The 16872-nt window shown below is 48.1% G+C and overlaps 1 protein-coding gene across 4 annotated transcripts; it reads right to left on the bottom strand.

Moving 5' to 3' along the window:
- Window positions 1-1282: 1282 nt before the first annotated feature.
- PPCDC (phosphopantothenoylcysteine decarboxylase) lies at window positions 1283-15530 on the bottom strand. 4 transcript variants are annotated; one of them, XR_010029610.1, is made up of 7 exons: window positions 15323-15530; window positions 13521-13688; window positions 9615-9710; window positions 7283-7411; window positions 4931-5099; window positions 3392-3485; window positions 1774-1910 (listed from the first exon to the last, which is right to left on the bottom strand). XR_010029610.1 is itself a non-coding variant. In XM_063169434.1 (6 exons), exons 2-6 carry the CDS (start codon window positions 13674-13676, stop codon window positions 1825-1827), a joined length of 636 nt encoding a protein of 211 aa, XP_063025504.1. In that variant the 5' UTR covers window positions 13677-13688; window positions 15313-15530; the 3' UTR covers window positions 1283-1824. The 4 variants fall into 4 exon arrangements, 3 of the variants coding, with proteins under 3 accessions (XP_063025504.1, XP_063025503.1, XP_063025505.1); XM_063169434.1 differs by lacking the exon at window positions 3392-3485 and having other exon boundaries at window positions 1283-1910; window positions 15313-15530; XM_063169433.1 differs by lacking the exon at window positions 3392-3485 and having other exon boundaries at window positions 1283-1910.
- Window positions 15531-16872: the final 1342 nt, after the last annotated feature.

Raw genomic sequence — 16872 nt, 5'->3', positions numbered from 1 at the left:
GTCACCTCCTCAAGCAGACAGGGCTTTCCCCAGCTCTATTCATGCTCCTTTTCCACAGGGAACAGGTGGTTTGGGTGGTTGAAAGGTGGTTTGGGCACAGGTTTATCCCAGCCTGGAAAGCCATCACAACCTGCTGCCAATGAAAAATCACAGCAATTGTGCAGAAGATCACTTTTCAACATTTCTGGAGCAGCTGAAGGCAGCAAAGCAGGCTTGGAAGAGAGGAAGGCTCTTATCAGGAACGTGGTGTTTTGTCCTGGGATAGAGGAATCTCTGTTGGATTTTCTGTGCTGCCAAGTCAGGGAGCAGGAGGAGGGATAAACAACTCCAGGCACAGGAGATAGCTATGACAGATCCCAAGGACAAGTGCCAGTTGGAGCAGCCAAAACACACATTGTCCTGTGAGCAGAAGAAACACCATTCACATCAGAAGTCATGGAAGCCAGAAATATCTCTGCTACTGTCAGTGAGCTTAAGGGAAGGTCCTGTGATAGGCTGAGAACATGAGCAAACAATGCAGGTCACTCCATAAATCCTGGCAAAATGCAGAAATCACAGCCACAACCCCACTCCAGCCCTCTGTGTGAGCCACAAGCTCTGCTCACACCAAGATCCTTCTCAGAAATTGTGACTACGTGGATTTCTGTCAGTGGAAGAGCCAAAACAGGGAAGGTTCAGAGGTTTTATTTGTGTGGGATGGGTAAGTTAAGCAAACCTAACCTAATGACCTCTTCCCTCATGCACAGCAGGCTGGAGGTTTCCCTCACTGGCAGGATGCACATGCTGTACCCAAGGCCTCAGATTTGTTTGGGTTTAGCCAAAAATGAACTCTGTAGGTCAGCAGTGCTCTGCTGGAGCAGTATGTCCCACAGCTCCCAGTCCCCTCAGGAGCAAGATCATGTTCTCAAGGAAAGGCTGCACTGGGGGAGCCCTGCCTGGTCTGGCCCACAAGGGCACAGGATTTCCCAGTTTATTCATGCCAGGCAATAAACTTTCAAGCTGAAAAGGTCATCAAAGGTGAAGTTTCACTTCATTCCCATGGGAAACACACAGCCTTGGCTTTCCATGAGGGCCTGGCTTGCTTGTTTCCTGACTGGGGCACCCAGATGGGCAGGAGGCACTTTGGAATGAGGTTGACACCTGCACCCCTCTCCAGACAACAGCTACAAAAGGACAAAAGGACTGCAGAGCTCCTTTCAGTCATTTTTTTTCTCTGATAAAAACCCTAAGCAGACACAACTTAGCAAAGATACTGGCCAAAGCAGTTACAAGAGGCAACTCATCAGGAGAAGGATTAAAAACTCTTTTTTATTAAGTTCCCAGAGGGAAAAATCTGTTTGGACAGTGACTCCTGCTGGGAGGAACATGCAGCCAGCACAGCTATGGACCAAGCTTTGGAGAGCAGCAATGGTCCAGGAGACACTTGCTAGAAGGGGCTGCAATTACCCTGGCACCAGAATTTGCAGGGCCTTTTCCTCTTTAGAACCACAGGAGCTCAAACACCTTCTGCAGCCTGCCCAGAACAGAGCAGGTGTGAAGCACTGGGGGCTGAGCAGCCTCAGGAACAGTTACTCCCAAAATACCACAGGGTTTTCCACACTAAAGCAGCAGGTTCTTGGGTTCTTGGCTCTGGTTTTTGAAAGTCTGTGGTGAGGTAGCACAGTTCAGTTTGGCACCAGCTGGAAGACAACCGTTGGCTCCTTCTGTTGGAGAGCAGCTCAAGGTATGCACGCCATGGTACCAGGGCAGCTGAGCCCAGCTTCCTGCTGGCTTTATCTCCAAACCATCAGGAAGGCACAAAACCACCATTTACATGCCAAAACATCAGCTCTGCCTTGGCACCTCCCGTTCTTCAAGGATCTTTTTAACTCTTTCCACGATGGTCCAAACTTCTGCCATGGCACCCCGGCCTGCAGGGCGAGAGCAAAAGGACATGGTGAAATCCAGGGTGGGGGCAACCTAAAGAAAGTGTGTGCAGCAAAATTCCCTATCTCACCTCCTTTCTCCAGGGCATATTTCAATCCAAAATTGTGTGGTTTCAGAATCTTTCTAAAATAGTTTTTGCCTACACAAAGGACTTGAAAAATCCATGCCATTCCCATGGCTCTGCCTGGGAGAAAGGACCTCCATTAGAGAAAGCTGTTGTGGATTCCCACCAGACTTCTCCTGGGACTTGGAGAAGGCTGAGTGCTGGACAGAACAAAATGGAAAGGCTTTTCCTTTGGGCCTGGTTATCTGCCAGATGAACATCTAATCTATGTTGTGCTGCTGCTTTCCTTTGAGCAGTTTTAAACTCAGGTTCAGAATTTTAAAGCCTGAGATGATTAAATCACCTTGTCTAACCTTGTGTGCTCAGCTCAGCACTGGGAACTGAGGCCATTCACCTTCTAATTTGCCTGGAGCTGAGGAAAGATTTAATCCCACAGGTATTTGTCTCTTGGAAGACTGAAAAGGAGTCTCTCTCTTGGTAGTTTATCTTGCTGGCTAATTGATCTCATAAATTACTGCTCAGCAGAAATTAGTTCTGGGAAATGTTGTTTTCATCTTTTTCAGACCTGTAAATCCCAGGATGTCTGCAGCATCCTGTGGACAAGCTGTGGGCAGATTTGGACCCTTCTGCTCTCCTAAGCTCAGGGAGAAGAGCTGCACCTGACAAGAGACACTCCCTCTGCATGGTTTGGTAGAGCTACACCCTTCCAGAACACTTCCAAGGCCTGCCTTCTTCCTCCACCATCCACTACTCCAACACCTCTGGCAATTCAGTGCTGGATTTTGAGGTTTAGCAAAGCAAACTCTTACAGCACAGCTCAGGCCTACAGGTGGAAATCTGGGTGTACCAGGCTCTAGAAATCCAGCCAAGGATGATGAAGACAATGGCAGTGTGGAAACTATCCAGTTAAAAAACTCACTTTGGTATTGTAACTCTTTTAGCTGGACTTTCTGTCTAAACCCACACTTTAGTAAAGGAGAAAAAATAATCAGATAAAACTTGGAGGCAGTAAGGATCTGGTGCATTTCAGGTGAGACCCAACCACACAGGGTGAGGAAGAGAAACCTCCTAGAGCAAAACAAACCACAACATCAACAGACAAAACTGGTGCAAGCTGAGTCTCTCCTGCACCACATGTGTGAGCTTTGCCACATGCTGCTTGTGTGGAAACCAGGGAAACCCCTGCGTGGATGGAAGCCACAAAACCAAAGTGAGTGTGGAAGAGGCTGTGGGGTGAAAGGCCTGAGAAAAGGGGAAGGGGTGAAAAAAAGTCAGTTGTGGAGACTAGCTTGATCTTCAGAGAGATAGAATCCATTAGTGCCCTGCCATAACGTCCCTACAGGCTGCCAGGAGAAGTGCTGGTGTTTGCCACCAGGGAGATCTTGTTGGGAAGTGACTCACGAGCACAAGTGGAGTCCAGTCAGATGAGGCTGCTCCTGCCATCCCTGCATCCCTCTCCTCCAAGCTCCTTCAGGAGTTTGCTCTCACAGCTGAGACAGCTGAGCTGGACATGAAGAAATTTGATGTCATCATGTCTAAAATCCCAGTGGAATGCTAATCATCTAGGATATTTCAACTGATGGCTCAGTTACTTGACTACACTTACCTAACTGTAAATATTTCTTAGTTTTCAGTTCCAAAAGTACAAATGCACGGAGGCATTGCACCTACCTAAGGATTCCAAAACCAAGCCAGCCTAGAATTTTACCACAAGGGACATTTTAACAGCCTGTCTTTGTCACAGACTCTTTATTGGACTGACAGGGTGGTTAAAATCCTGCTGGAGCCAGGGCTGTTACATAGAAGTAGGTGCAGGCTGTGGCTGTAACTAAGGCACATTTTACAGAGATCTGCCCAACGAAATTAAAAAAAAAAAGCAAATCCATTCATCCAAGTGGTTTGTATCAAAACCCTTCCCAAAAGTCAAAATACCTCTGAGCAAGCTACTAAAACTCAAATGAGAGTATTATTTCTTAGCACTGCAAGCTAAATGTATTCAGTCTGCACTTCCTCCACACCCCTCTTTCACTTCACAGAACTCTGGTGTCAAAACCCCAAATCACAGCTTGTTTGGGAGGCTGAAAAGTAACCAAGGCAACAGCAACAAATGTTAAATGTGTGTCCAGCTACTCCCCCAGCCACATCTGCAGAGGCCTTTTCTCACTGTCTGCACTCAGGGACAAGATTTAATCCCAAAGATGGAGCTGAGGTGTCACAGACATATTTTATGAAAAATCCTTTTGCTAGGATCTTTTTCTCCTGAGAAGCTGAGAGGCCTCAGAAATGAAATGTAAACAATAATTATCTGCTGCTGTGGAATGCAACAGGTGCATCTTTGATTGGTCTCATGTGGCTGTTTTTAATTAATGGCCAATCACAGTCCAGCTGTCTCAGACTCCCTGGTCAGTCACAAGATTTTATTATCATTCCTTTCTATTCCTTGCTAGCCTTCTGATGAAATCCTTTCTTCTATTCTTTTAGTATAGTTTTAATATATAATTTTCTTTTAGTATAATAAAATATATATATAATAAAATATATAACAAAATAATAAATCAGCCTTCTGAAACATGGAGACAAGATTCCCATCTCTTCCCTCATCCTGGGACCCCTGCAAACACAGCTACACTGAGAAACTGAGGCACAATGAAAACAGCCCCCAGTCCCAGCAGAGGGCAAAGTCAGAACACCCAAATCCCAGGCTGGTAAATCTTGCCACAGAACCTTCCTTCTCTTTGATCTCCTCTCTTCCTGAATGAGCATCTCTCTTCAGTATCAGGCTCAGCTGGAAGCTCTTAAGGCTATTTAAAAATTAATGACGAGGGATAACACGGGGCAAAGCTTCAGCTTGTTTGTACAAACCGTGGCAGCTCAACATCTCTGTGGCCACACAGCAAAAGGCAGCACATCCCTCCAGGAGAGGGCAGGAAAAGGACTGACCTTCATCTCCACACACCAGTTTCTTCACCACACAGGGGATCTCTGTGTAGCCAAAGGCCTTGAGCTGCTCCACGTGGCGAGCAGTGATGGGGTGCTCCCACATGGCCGTGTTCATGGCTGGGCAGAAGAGCAGCGGCTTGCTCAGGTCCCACGCGCGGATCACACACGTCTGCAGGAGAAGCCATGGCAGGGCTGGGATCCCCTCACTCCTTCCCATCCCTCTGCTGCACCTTTCCAGCCTGGCTGTTGTTTTGTCAGCACAGCTGGACTAACCCATGTGTTGCCTGATTGATAAATGACACAAAACTCGGGTAAGTTTTGTGGGTGCTTTATTAAGGGCCCGGGGAGCTGGTGGACTGACGTCCCGAGCCCGAGCCCCCAATTTCACGTATGGGTGCTTCCCTTTTTATACATGCAATTCATAACAAGGTCTCCAAGAAACAGTTCCCCTTGCCTAGCCACAGACCCCTTGTGATACATTCCTTAGTTCACAAACAAAATCATAAATCTTCTGCTTATCTTATTCTAAGAGCATTGTATGCTGCCTCCAGACAGGTTAGCATTCTTACTTTCCTGCACTAGTTTAAATATTTATTAAATCCCTAAGACTACCTGCTAGGTTACACACAAAACTCAACACACACTATCAATGGCTACAAAACTGCTTTTAACAAACCAATTCACACACAACTCATAACTGAACTATAATTAAACATTTTGCTAAATTTCATTTCTTTTCCAACACATGGGCTGGGATGAATTTGTAGCACATTCCAGCCAAGCTCATCTCTGACAGGCAGGAAAGATGAGGGAGGCCAGGCAGAGGATAAATCCCACCCTGCTCCAGGCAGCAGCCCAGGCTGGAGCAAAGCAAGCTGGAAGAGGATGTGTACAGACTGTGAGATACAGAGGAACTGAGAGGTGGCCACAGATCTTACTGACTACAAAGACACCCCCCAGGGCAACACTTCAGATAACAAAGCTGAACACTGAAAGTTGGCAATGAGTCTTTCTGACATGAAATGCCAGCTGGATCCGTTACTCTCTGTAAGGGAAGCAGTGCTGCTTCCAGGATACAACAGAGCACGAGCACACATGGGCTGCTGCAGGAGATGCTGGCAGGTTACAAGGCATCTGGCAGCTCCTGTGTGCTACAGGCAATCAAATCTGACTCCTCAGCACTTCCAGATAACCCAGGACCACCTCATCCCCTTGGAAAGATAAATGCTGGTTGTTCTTAGTGCAATGTCCATTGGGCTCCCCAGGCATTGTAGCATTTCAAACAAAGGAGCTTCCAAGGGAGCAGCTCTGATCACAGAGTCCTTACAGGAACCCTGCCCATCCTCTTTTGTACCCTGTGACTTTAACCCTTCCCAGCACAAGGAAATCTGATGGAATCTGTTCTGAACTCCCAACCAGCACCTCCAGCACTCACTTCCCTTTCCTGGAGCTGCCTCTTCCCTTCACAAGGCTCTCAAAGATTGGCAGGAGCCTGTGAAGCCACACATCCCTGACATCCATCCTGAGCTCTTCCCTCAGCACACCCACAAGGGACCCAGAAGGACAAGACATTGCTTGTCCCTCCCACAGCTCCTTCTGGCTTCTCTCAGACCCCCAGTGATCTGCTCTGGGTGGATTTTGTTCATTTATATGCACTTCTTACCCAAAAGGCTGTAGGTCACGCAGATCTGCAGTTTCCTGAGATCTTTTGTGTGGTTAATGCCTGGCCACAAACTATTCAGCCCCACTGAAGGTCCCCAGCACCCAACAAAGAAGCACACTCCCTTTAAATACACTTTCTGATTAGGCTGAAGAGCTCAAGAGCCCTTTAAATACCAAAAAACAAGCCTGAACAAGCAAAATCCTCTGTAGCTGAGGCTGGGAGGTAAGTGGGCATGAGCATGTTTGAAAGTCTGTGCTATGTTAGGTGAGGGAGGTGGTGAAGTAGCAGGAAGTAAACAGTTTTATCTGATCTCACAGGTGTCTTTCCAGATTGCATTGAAAAAAATGTAGAGGAACTCAAAAGGGAGTGTGAGTGTGTTTGTGTGTACAAGTGACAGAGAGAGAGAATGGAGGCACAAAGAAATACCACCCTCCAGAAAAAGCAGGGAACACAATGCAGGGCTGGGAAATGAGATGAGAGACTGAGAGAGCTGAGGAATGGGAATGGATTTCAGGGAAGGAAGAAGGAGCAGAGGAACCATGGTGGGGAAGAGAGACAAGCAGATGAAAGGGGAGCAGAACGTGCAAATCTCACTGTTGGCGATGCTGCAGAAGCACCAAGGTTCCATGGAAGCAAGATCAGGCAATGCTGAGGGGTGGCAGCAGCGCAGGCAGAGCCTGGGTACTCACCAGCAGGTTGTCACAGATGCCATTGGCGACCTTTGCCAGCGTGTTGGCATCCAGGGGTGCCACCACCATGAGGTCAGCCCAGCGCCGGAGCTCGATGTGCAGGACGGGGTCCGAGCGGCCCTTCCACAGCTGTGGGGGGACACCAAACCCTCACACTCCTCATCCATCCCACCCAGGAACCACAATTCCTGTGGAATTCCTGTGGGATTATGCTTATGGAAATTAAGGGATGGCAGTGGATTGGTGGATGGGGGGTCCTTTCCCCACAAGACAATTCCCACATGTGACAACCACAGCAAAGAGCTGTCCCCATCCATGGCATTCCTTAGCTTTGTAATTATTCCTAAGAGCTCCATCCCTCAGGCCCAAATCAGGGTACATTTCCTGGAGAACCCATGTAATTTATAATTTTCACATAGAAGTGAAGCTGCCCACTGGTTTCTCACGAGGTACAGACCCCTAAATGAACATGTGACTTTTAATTAGGATACACAACCCTACTCACACTCAAAGCAGCAAAGGGAACCCTCCTAAGTCCTGCAGGGACAATGTCCTGTTGCCTTTCTCCATGATGGATGAGGTTTATCCAGGTTTTTGGCACTTCTCTGCTCTCTCAACTCTTTGAATCACAGAATGGTTTGGGCTGGGAGGGGCCTTAGAACTCACCTTGTCCCATGGGCAGGGAGACCTTCCACTTGACCAGGTTGCTCCAAGGCCCATCCCACCCCTGAACACTTCCAGGGATGGGGCAGCCACAGCTTCTCCTTGACACACTCTTTAATGAATATTTCTATTATCTCTAAAGCCCTGAATTGCTCAAGAGAATCCTGGTTTTAAGAGCTTATTTAACTGGGAAATAGCCCTGAGAAGCAGCAAACAGCATCAGGTGCTTATTCCCCAGAGGAGACCCAACCACAGGCCAGCATGGGCTGTGTCAGGGCCACAAACTGCTCCTCCTCTGAGTCACGGGAAGCCACAACAAAAAGGCAGCACATGAAAAGCTGGGGCTTCCTGAACACCTTTCCACCTCCTCCACTCCTGTCCTTTCTGGTCCTGTTATTGTCAGAGTGAAGGATCTCACAAAGAAATGCTGAGCAGGCTGTCACACTGAGCCCAGAGGAGGCCATCAAGCTGGTCAGAGGGATGGAGCAGCTCTCCCATGAGGAAAGGCTGACAGAGCTGGCAGTGTTCAGCCTGGAGAAGAGAAGGAAGGCTTTGGGATGACCTAATTGTGTCCTGCCAGTGCCTGAAGGAGCCAGCAAGATGGAGGGAGGCTATTTACAAGGACCTGGAGCAACAGAGCAAGGGGAAATGGGTTTCAGCTGCCAGAGGGCAGGGTTAGATATTGGGATATTGGAAGAAAATGTTCCCTGTGAGGGTGCTGAGGACCTGGCACAGGTTGCCCTGAGAATCTGTGGCTGCACCATCCCTGGAAATGTTCCAGGCCAGGTTGGATGGGGCTTGGAGCAACCTGGTATAGTGGAAGGTGTCCCTGCTCATGGCAGAGGGTGGAACTGGATGAGCATGAGGTCCCTTCCAACCCAAACCATTCTGTGATTATTTCCCACCACAAGGGCTCTGTGTCTGCTCTCCAGTGTGCCAGCAGACCTCAAAGCCTGACCTGCAGCCCTTCCATCACCCCACTTCCTCAGAAACAACTGCCTGAGGCTGTAGCACCTTGGGATCCAGTAAGTACCAACCAATCCATAAGACCAGCAAGAAAGTTTCCTGGCTGTTGTCACTGGCGTGTTTCTATCCACTTAAAAGTGATGCTGATGTGTGAGCAGGAATAGGGGTAAGGAGAGAGCACCTTGTGCTCAGACAGCACTGCAAAGCAGGGATGAAATGTATGGAAAAACAAATCTTGATGCCTGTACAACAAACCTCTTCATACCCAAGGACTCTCAAAGTGTGTCAGTAAAACTGCAGTCAGGAGAACAAGCTGTTTCACAGGGAGCAGAGATGTTCACAGCTCTGACAGCTGAGCTAAGGAGAACGAAGCTGCTGCCTGTGTGACAAGTATGACTCATGACAAGCACCAAACTCGCTCACCATGGCTCTGCAGTGGCTGTCTTGACATTTCCTGACACTCAGAGCAGCTGAGCCCAGGGTGGAGAGAGTCCACTCTGCCCTTCCTGCCTGCTGCAGGACAAAATCCTGCACTGCATCAGGGCAGCCTCTCTCTTCCTCCTCCTTTACAGCACGTTCTTCAAAAGCCACATTCCAATCTAGACCAAGGAGTGAGCCTTGGCTCAGGTTTAAAAAAAGAACTAAGTGTGGTTGCTTGCAAGAAAACTCAAGAGGAATGCTTCTATTTGCATGGACAACTCACCTGCCACTCCTCTTCATCACCATAGAGGGCCACAGGAATCTCCTGGGCATTGTAGAAATGTTTTGCTCTCTCAGTAGTGACCACCTTCACCTCGAGCTAAGCAGAAAGAAAAAAACACTGGTTAGACTTGAGGAGAATGCTGAAGGTTTTGTGGCTTCTCAGAGAACCTTCCCTATTCACAGCTGAAATGCCAGGCCACCACAGGCATCTGAAGGAGCCAGAAACTCATTTCATGTCTACCTAAAAAAGACACATCCTCACCTGCCAAGCACAAGGGAAAACTTCTGTGCAGCTGTGTCCATAGCACAGGGTTTCTGTGCAGACTGAGTGAACACATGAGGGTTCTGTCTGAAATCTCAGATAAACCTGCAAAGCCACTGGAACCTTCATTTATTGGGGAAAGCCTATCCCATCCTTCAGGTGTTTATCTGGCACACACTTACAAAAGGTGCTAAAGGTGAACCTCTTGTTTCCTCCTGCAGAAATCTTCCCAAGTGGAAAATTTTCTGTTTTCCATGTGTCCTGCAGCTCTGATAATGTTGCCAACAGCTCCTGCCACAGGCAGTGAACCAGAGGTGTTCTCCACATGTCAGGGTCAGCCAGTGCCAGCTCTGCATGCCCTGACAGCCCATGTGGGACATGGAGCTGAATTTCCAGCTGCAATTCCTCCCAAGGGTGTTCCTTAAACCCATCAACATCAAAACACATGGATGGAGCACTCTGAAGAGTGGTAATGAGGAAGATGAACCTCAGGCTGCTGATTACAGTGAAAAATATCCCTTTTCCATGGTATTGGCTACTACCTGCTCCTTCCAGCAACTCCCAGAAGCCACTGCATGGTTCTATTGATCTGACAGTGAAATGGGGAGAAATCAGCCCCACCAGCAGCTCCTTCCTATCAGAAAACAGTGCCTTGAGGAGGCACTTGGTGTGTGCACTCCTTGCTACAATCAACTGCTGGAAACCTCCAAGCTCCAAGAAGTTCTCTGCAACAGCAGCAGTGATGTGTCAGAGCACATGAATCCAGCTCCCAGCACCATTTATTCCACTGGGAACCAGGCAGGGTTGGCTCCTTACATCCTATGAGATTAGAATAACAGCTGGGAGCAGTGGAAAATCCCAGCCTCAGCATATTGTGCCCACTGGTAATTTCCCCCAATTTCTGAAGGATAATACAGCTGCACAACACATTTTTGATACTGTACATTTGCTTTTCTGCCTCTTCTAAATGTCTGTTTTTCTTGAAACACCCCTGACTGGGAATGCCAGGTGTTCAGAGTGTTTTTGAGCATGAAGATCACACTCCCAGGCATTAGCTAACTGTATTATTTCCATGCTACCCTCACCTCACAGGAAGCTGCTCGAGCCAAGCAGTGACACCCACAAAGGTGCTATCGCTGCGCCGCAGGCTCCGGGCGAGGTGTTAACCTCAGTCTGCAAAAAATTTATTTCATTATTTCTTTATCTGGGGGGTTTGAAGGCCACTGTGCAGTCTGAAGGAGATGGCAGCTCTCTGAAATGCTGCCATTGAAAAAAATATTTCTTTCTTCCAAGCACAAGCCCACAACTAGGGAAGAGTTCTGGCTGTCGAGTGCTGTATTCAACCATTCCAGGCCAGAACGTTGCAGAGGGATGTTGAAGGAGTCTGAGTGCTGAAATCCCACCAGCCCCCCAAAAAAATTGTTCTGTGAGTTAAATATTCTCCCTAATGAAGGTTTTCTGCTGGGGTGGGCTCCTGGTTCCCTCAAGTCCCTCCAGGTAGACTCACTGGGGAAGAGCCCAGTGTTCTCAGGATTACCTCAGCCTGCATAGTTTATTCTGTTTATCTGGCACACCCTCTGTTTGCCTGTGGATATCTTCAACAGCAAAGGCAGTTTGGCCACACTCAAACTCCCTCACTGCAGACAGTTTAGATTAGTTAAAGGGCTCTGGCTTAAGCCAAATATCCAAAACAAACTTTACCACAAAGCCCATGTTCAGGCAACACTGCTGGTCTCTGATAAAAGATTCTCCTGGCACAGCCCTTTCAGGGGAAGGAGGTGCACGTGGTTATTTTATTTTTTAATGGTTTTCTCAGATCTGACAGCAAAATCTTTCCAGACAGCCTGAGCACACGAGCTCCTCTGTTAAATGGCACCTACAGCCTGAGGCAGCACAAGGAAGTGACAGGGTGGGATTTAAACCTGAAGTCCAGCTGACATCCTGGAGTTTCAAGAGCAAAACATTTTGCCCACCAAAAAGTCCTTGCCTTTCTTTAAGCTAAGATCACAGATTGGTTTGGATTAGAAAGGAAATCAAAGGTGTTCCAGTGCCACCCCCTGCCATGGCAGGGACACCTTCCACTATCCCAGGGAGCTCCAAGCCCTGTCCAACTTGGCCTGGGACACTTCCAGGACAAGTCAAGGACAATTCAAGCAAAAGGCAGTGAGCTGTCACATCCCCTGGCACCCTTGAGGAGGTGTTAAAGCTTAATGAGCAGCAAAATCACTCTGCCAAGTCGTTCACCACAGAGCATTTCAGGCAAAACATCCATTTAAACTAACCACCCTGGCTGCAAGCCTGTGACCACATCTCCTCTGGTATCAAAGCCATGTTCTGCTCCTGCCCTGCCTGCTTTGTAAAGCTCTGCTCCAGCAGTAAAGGAATCGATGCAACAGCCTGGTACAACATCAATAAATGCCATGGAAAAGTTACACTGACTCAGCAGGCTTGAAATCAGAGCAGAAATGAGTAAATAACTTTGATTAATAAGCTTTTAAAAACTCCTGGATGTCTTACTTTTGCTTTTGCTGCCCTAAAACCAGTGACCACAAAGTCTGCACTGGATGTCACAGACCTCTGGGGCTGCACAGAGAGTTTGAGTGCAGCTGTCTGCAGCTTTTAATTATGAAACAAACACTCAGAGAGAAGCAAAGGGTTTGAGCCATGTTCCTACCACGGGTCATTTGCACAGAAGGATGTCCCAAGCTCCAGGAGCAAAGGAAAATGGACAATAGCCAAGCTAATCCAAGAGGGAGAGGATTAGAAGATCTCTATCTCTGGCTCTGGGCTGGTCACCCCACTCCTTAATGTCATTTTTCTTTGTCTTTATTTCAGGCTGGGACCTTTGACCTCACTAATCACATCAGGCCAAGTCATAAATTAACTATGAGGCCTCCCTTTGCCTCACCTCCAGCTCCCTTCCCAGCCTGGGTGACAACACCAACCAGATAAAGCAGCACCTCCTCTGCCTCTACTGACTGTTCCCACAGAGGTACAGCCTCCCAGAGGAAATTCATGCAGCAATCTCACCAATAAATCTGCACATTTCAGTGCACCCCTCTTGCCCCTGCCACTCTTTTCTTTCACTGCTCCAAAATATTTCTTCTTTTTCTGAAAGCCTGAAAGTTTTTTGTGTTTAACTTGATCCTACAGCAAAATTAGCACATTTTCCTCCCTGATCAGGCACCAGTGGCCCCTGCTGGGCACCTCTGTTATTCCAGACAACAAATAGTAAAAAAATACTACACAAATACATGGAGAAACTTGTGTTCTCCATTTCTGCTTTTACAAGGTCTGTTCTCCCTTTCTGGATCACATTTGGAAAAGCCATATCCCACCCATGGAAAACTGCAATACCCTGGAGATTTCAAGTTTCAGAAGCATCACCTCTGTCTGCAATCACGTTTGATAACTTGACTGACAAGGACAAACTCCAGAAAAAACAAAACACCCAAAGCAAAGATTGTTTCAAGGATGAAATAGTAAGAAAGAAAGAAAAAAAAAATTTAAAAACAGGTGGAACCCTCCTCACAGAGATGTTTGAACTAAGAGGCCCCCAATGAGGAACTTGTTATTTCAGCAGAAAGCAGAGTGAGCACTCCCCAAAACCAGGGTAACTCCAACTGCAGCAAAAGCTTCACTCACCGCAGGGATTTTCAGCAATTCTGCCACCAGCAGGGGCAGCTTGAGGGCAGCCACGCTTCCCGTCACTCCCAGCAGCACGTGGAACTTTCCCTGTGCCACAGATGAGCTGCTGCTTCCTGCAGGAATGCCTGGCTCTGGCAGGGAGATGGGCTCCATGCTCCAGTCCAGCTGTGCAGGCACAGGGAAACAAAGACACGGGGCTAACACAGCTCCAACCCCAACACATCCCCAAAAAGGGGGATCTGCCCTGGATCCTGCAGGACCCACAAAGATGGGATGGCTCTGGGTCACCCCCAAAAGTCACCCATCCCACAGGGATTACAGAACTTTAAGGGCAGCTCAATGTGGACTTACATTTTTCTCTCAGATACTGGGAAACAGACTCCTCAAACTTGAGCAGAGAGGCCACAAAATCACCCTGGTAAAGTTCATACCCTCCAAAATTAACACTCCCACGTGCTGAATTTAGGGCAGATAAATAAATCAATTTGGGATAAAATTTTACAGCAAGTTCTCTAAAGGCAAACAAAACCCGTGCTGAGATGCTTTCCCTCTGCACTCTCTGGTGATTAATAAATGCACAGAGATGTCTTAATAATTAAAAATGTGGGGCCTCACTGCATGCAAAGCCAACTTGTTTCCCACTGTGTCCCTAAATATTAACAGCAGCACGAGAAATAATTCCCCAGCAGCTCTAATTCAGCTCTGCTGCTTCCTCCTGGCCTCCCCATGCTGCTGCCACACTGATAAAAAACAGAAATCAATGCTTTGGTGAGGAAAATGACACAAGTATCTCAAATATAATCAATTAATAATTAAGCAGCAAAGAGCAAATTCAGTTCTTGAAAAATCACTGCATGCAGTAAAGTTTGTTCCATTTTAGTGATGTCTTTGTTGTTCAAAGTAGAATTACTTTGGGTGGAAAGAAGATGGACGCAGGCTGTCCTGATTTTTGGGAGAATTTGGAGGTTAGAGAGAGGAATTCCACAGCCTGGTTTGGGTTGGAAGGGAAATTAAAGTGACCAAACCCCATCCCCTGCCATGGGCAGGGACACTTTCCACTAAAAACTCAATTCCAGCTTTGCTGATTAGCAGGGGTAATTAAGAGGTGGCAGGACATTGGCTGAGAGATTTTAAAGCTACCACCATGCTTTGCATATTTATCTATATCTAATTAAAATCAGATTATTATTATTTATAAATAATTTCCATTATTATTTAAAGCATCCCTAGGATGCTCTCAAAGCGTCCACAATTAATTCCACCAAAGCATTCACAAATTAAGGGTAATTAAGAGGTGAGGAAATGTAGCAGGACATTGGCTGAGAGATTTTAATGCTATCACCATGCTTCACATATTTATCTATATCTAATTAAAATCAGATTATTATGATGATTATTTATAAATAATTAAAATTATTATCTATTTAAAGCACCCTTAGGATGTTTCCAATTAATTCCACTGAAGCATCTACAAATTAAAGCCTGGGTATTAAAAAGTAAATTTTTAAGCAGGAAATTTTCAAAATGCTTATAAATTATAATGATAAAAAGGATAAAAATGATAAAATTATAGAACAATTATTAAAATGGTAAAATAATGATGAATACGGTAAAATAACGGTAAAAAGGCGAAATTTTTAAATAGTACAAATGTAAAAATAGCGGCAAAACCAGCAAAATAGGGGTAAAAATATAAAAATGACGGCAAAATATTATAGTAAAAGCTGTATGTATAATAATATATGTAACATAACCATAAAAAAAGTGCCGGGGCGCGGTTTCCTCTTACCCAAACACACCTGTGGGGAAGCAGCCACCAGAAAACAAGCAATTTACAGGCCCTTCAGGGTTCATTAAATCGACTTTTAATGCGGCAGCGGTGCTGAAAAAGGCTCCAAAAGGCCGCACAGCAGCACCGAGAAGCCACAGGAGCCCCCAGAAGGCGGCAAACAGCGCCCCGATACCGCTCCGGGCAGGGCCGGGAGGGGAGCGGGGCCGTGAGGGCAGCGGGGGGGACCGGAAATGCGGGGTGCGGGTAACCGGGGCACACACAGCGCTGATTGGTGCGCGCTGCTCCCGCCCTCGGCGCTGATTGGCGCGCGCTACTCCGCCCTCAGCGCTGATTGGTGCGCGCCGCTTTCTCCCTCAGCGCGGATTCTTGCGCGCTGCTCCCGCCCTCAGCGCTGATTCTTGCGCGCTGCTCCCGGGCTCAGCGCTGATTGGTGCGCACTACTCCCGCCCTCAGCGCTGATTGGTGTGCACCATTCCTGCCCTCGATACTGATTGGTGCGCACAGCGCGCGCGGCCAGCGGGGGGAAGGGGTGTCATGGCGGCCCCTCACGGCCCCGTCCCGGGTTATGGCGGCAGTGCTGCCACCCGGGAGGGTTCTGTGCCACTCTGTGCCCCAGTCGTGCCCACGCGGCGGATCTCGCCAAGGGCAAGCGAGTGGCTTCAGGCTGCTCAGGAAGCAGTCTTAACTGGGATTGTGGCAAGGTTTTGGAATGTAACAAAAGCCAAAGAAACTCGGTGTAGAAGTCGTGTGGGGAACGGGGTAGAGGAGAGGGCCTGAGGGCCCCTCAAGTGACAGGGGTGATATCTGAGCTTGGAAAGTGCTAGAGAACAGGAGTGAAACCTTTCCTATGGGATTCAGGGCAGCCACACAGAGCTGGCAGGGGAAAGTGCATTAAAGGACCGAGTGTTCATTGTCTGAGCCACAGACAGGATGAGGGGAATGGCTTCTCATGCCAGAGGGCAGGGTTGGGTGGGATACTGGGAAGGAATTGTGCCCTGGCACAGGCTGCCCTATGGCTGCCCCTGGATCCCTGGAAGTGTCCAGGGCCAGGCTGGACAGGGCTTGGAGCAGCCTGGGACAGTGGAAGGTGTCTCTGCTGGAGGAGCTGTAAGGTGCCTTCCCACCCAAACCACCCCATGATTATGTGGGCACGACAGATCTGGGGCAGCCCGTGGTGCCCAGCCCTGTGCAGATCCAGCTCAAAAGCAGCACTTATTTGGACATCTCTCTGATATTGGCTACAAACAAGCAGCGAGGCCAGCAAGAGGCAGAGAGAGCTGTGCCCTGCAGGATGTAGAAGGTGACAGGGACGCCTCAGGAGAAGCCCAGGTGTGTTTTATGAGAAGCCTCTTGCCCAGCAGCAGGAACAGCCCATCTCTCCCACCCTGTGGGCTTCAGGAGCACCACACTTTGATCACACCCACATCAGCCCCATCTGGAGCAGGGACAGCTTACAAATAACCGAGGTGAGAACGAGGGGTCAAGTTTCCCACCAGGCTGGAGCCACGGGGGGCGGGGGGCACATTTCAGCGCTCACACACTCAGGAGACACATCGG

This window comes from Melospiza melodia, chromosome 15 (genome assembly GCF_035770615.1).
Source record: "Melospiza melodia melodia isolate bMelMel2 chromosome 15, bMelMel2.pri, whole genome shotgun sequence".
In the NCBI taxonomy this organism is placed as follows: Eukaryota; Metazoa; Chordata; class Aves; order Passeriformes; family Passerellidae; genus Melospiza; species Melospiza melodia.
The sequence above is the reverse complement of the archived record's forward strand: the minus strand, read 5'-3'. Positions and strand labels throughout refer to the sequence as shown.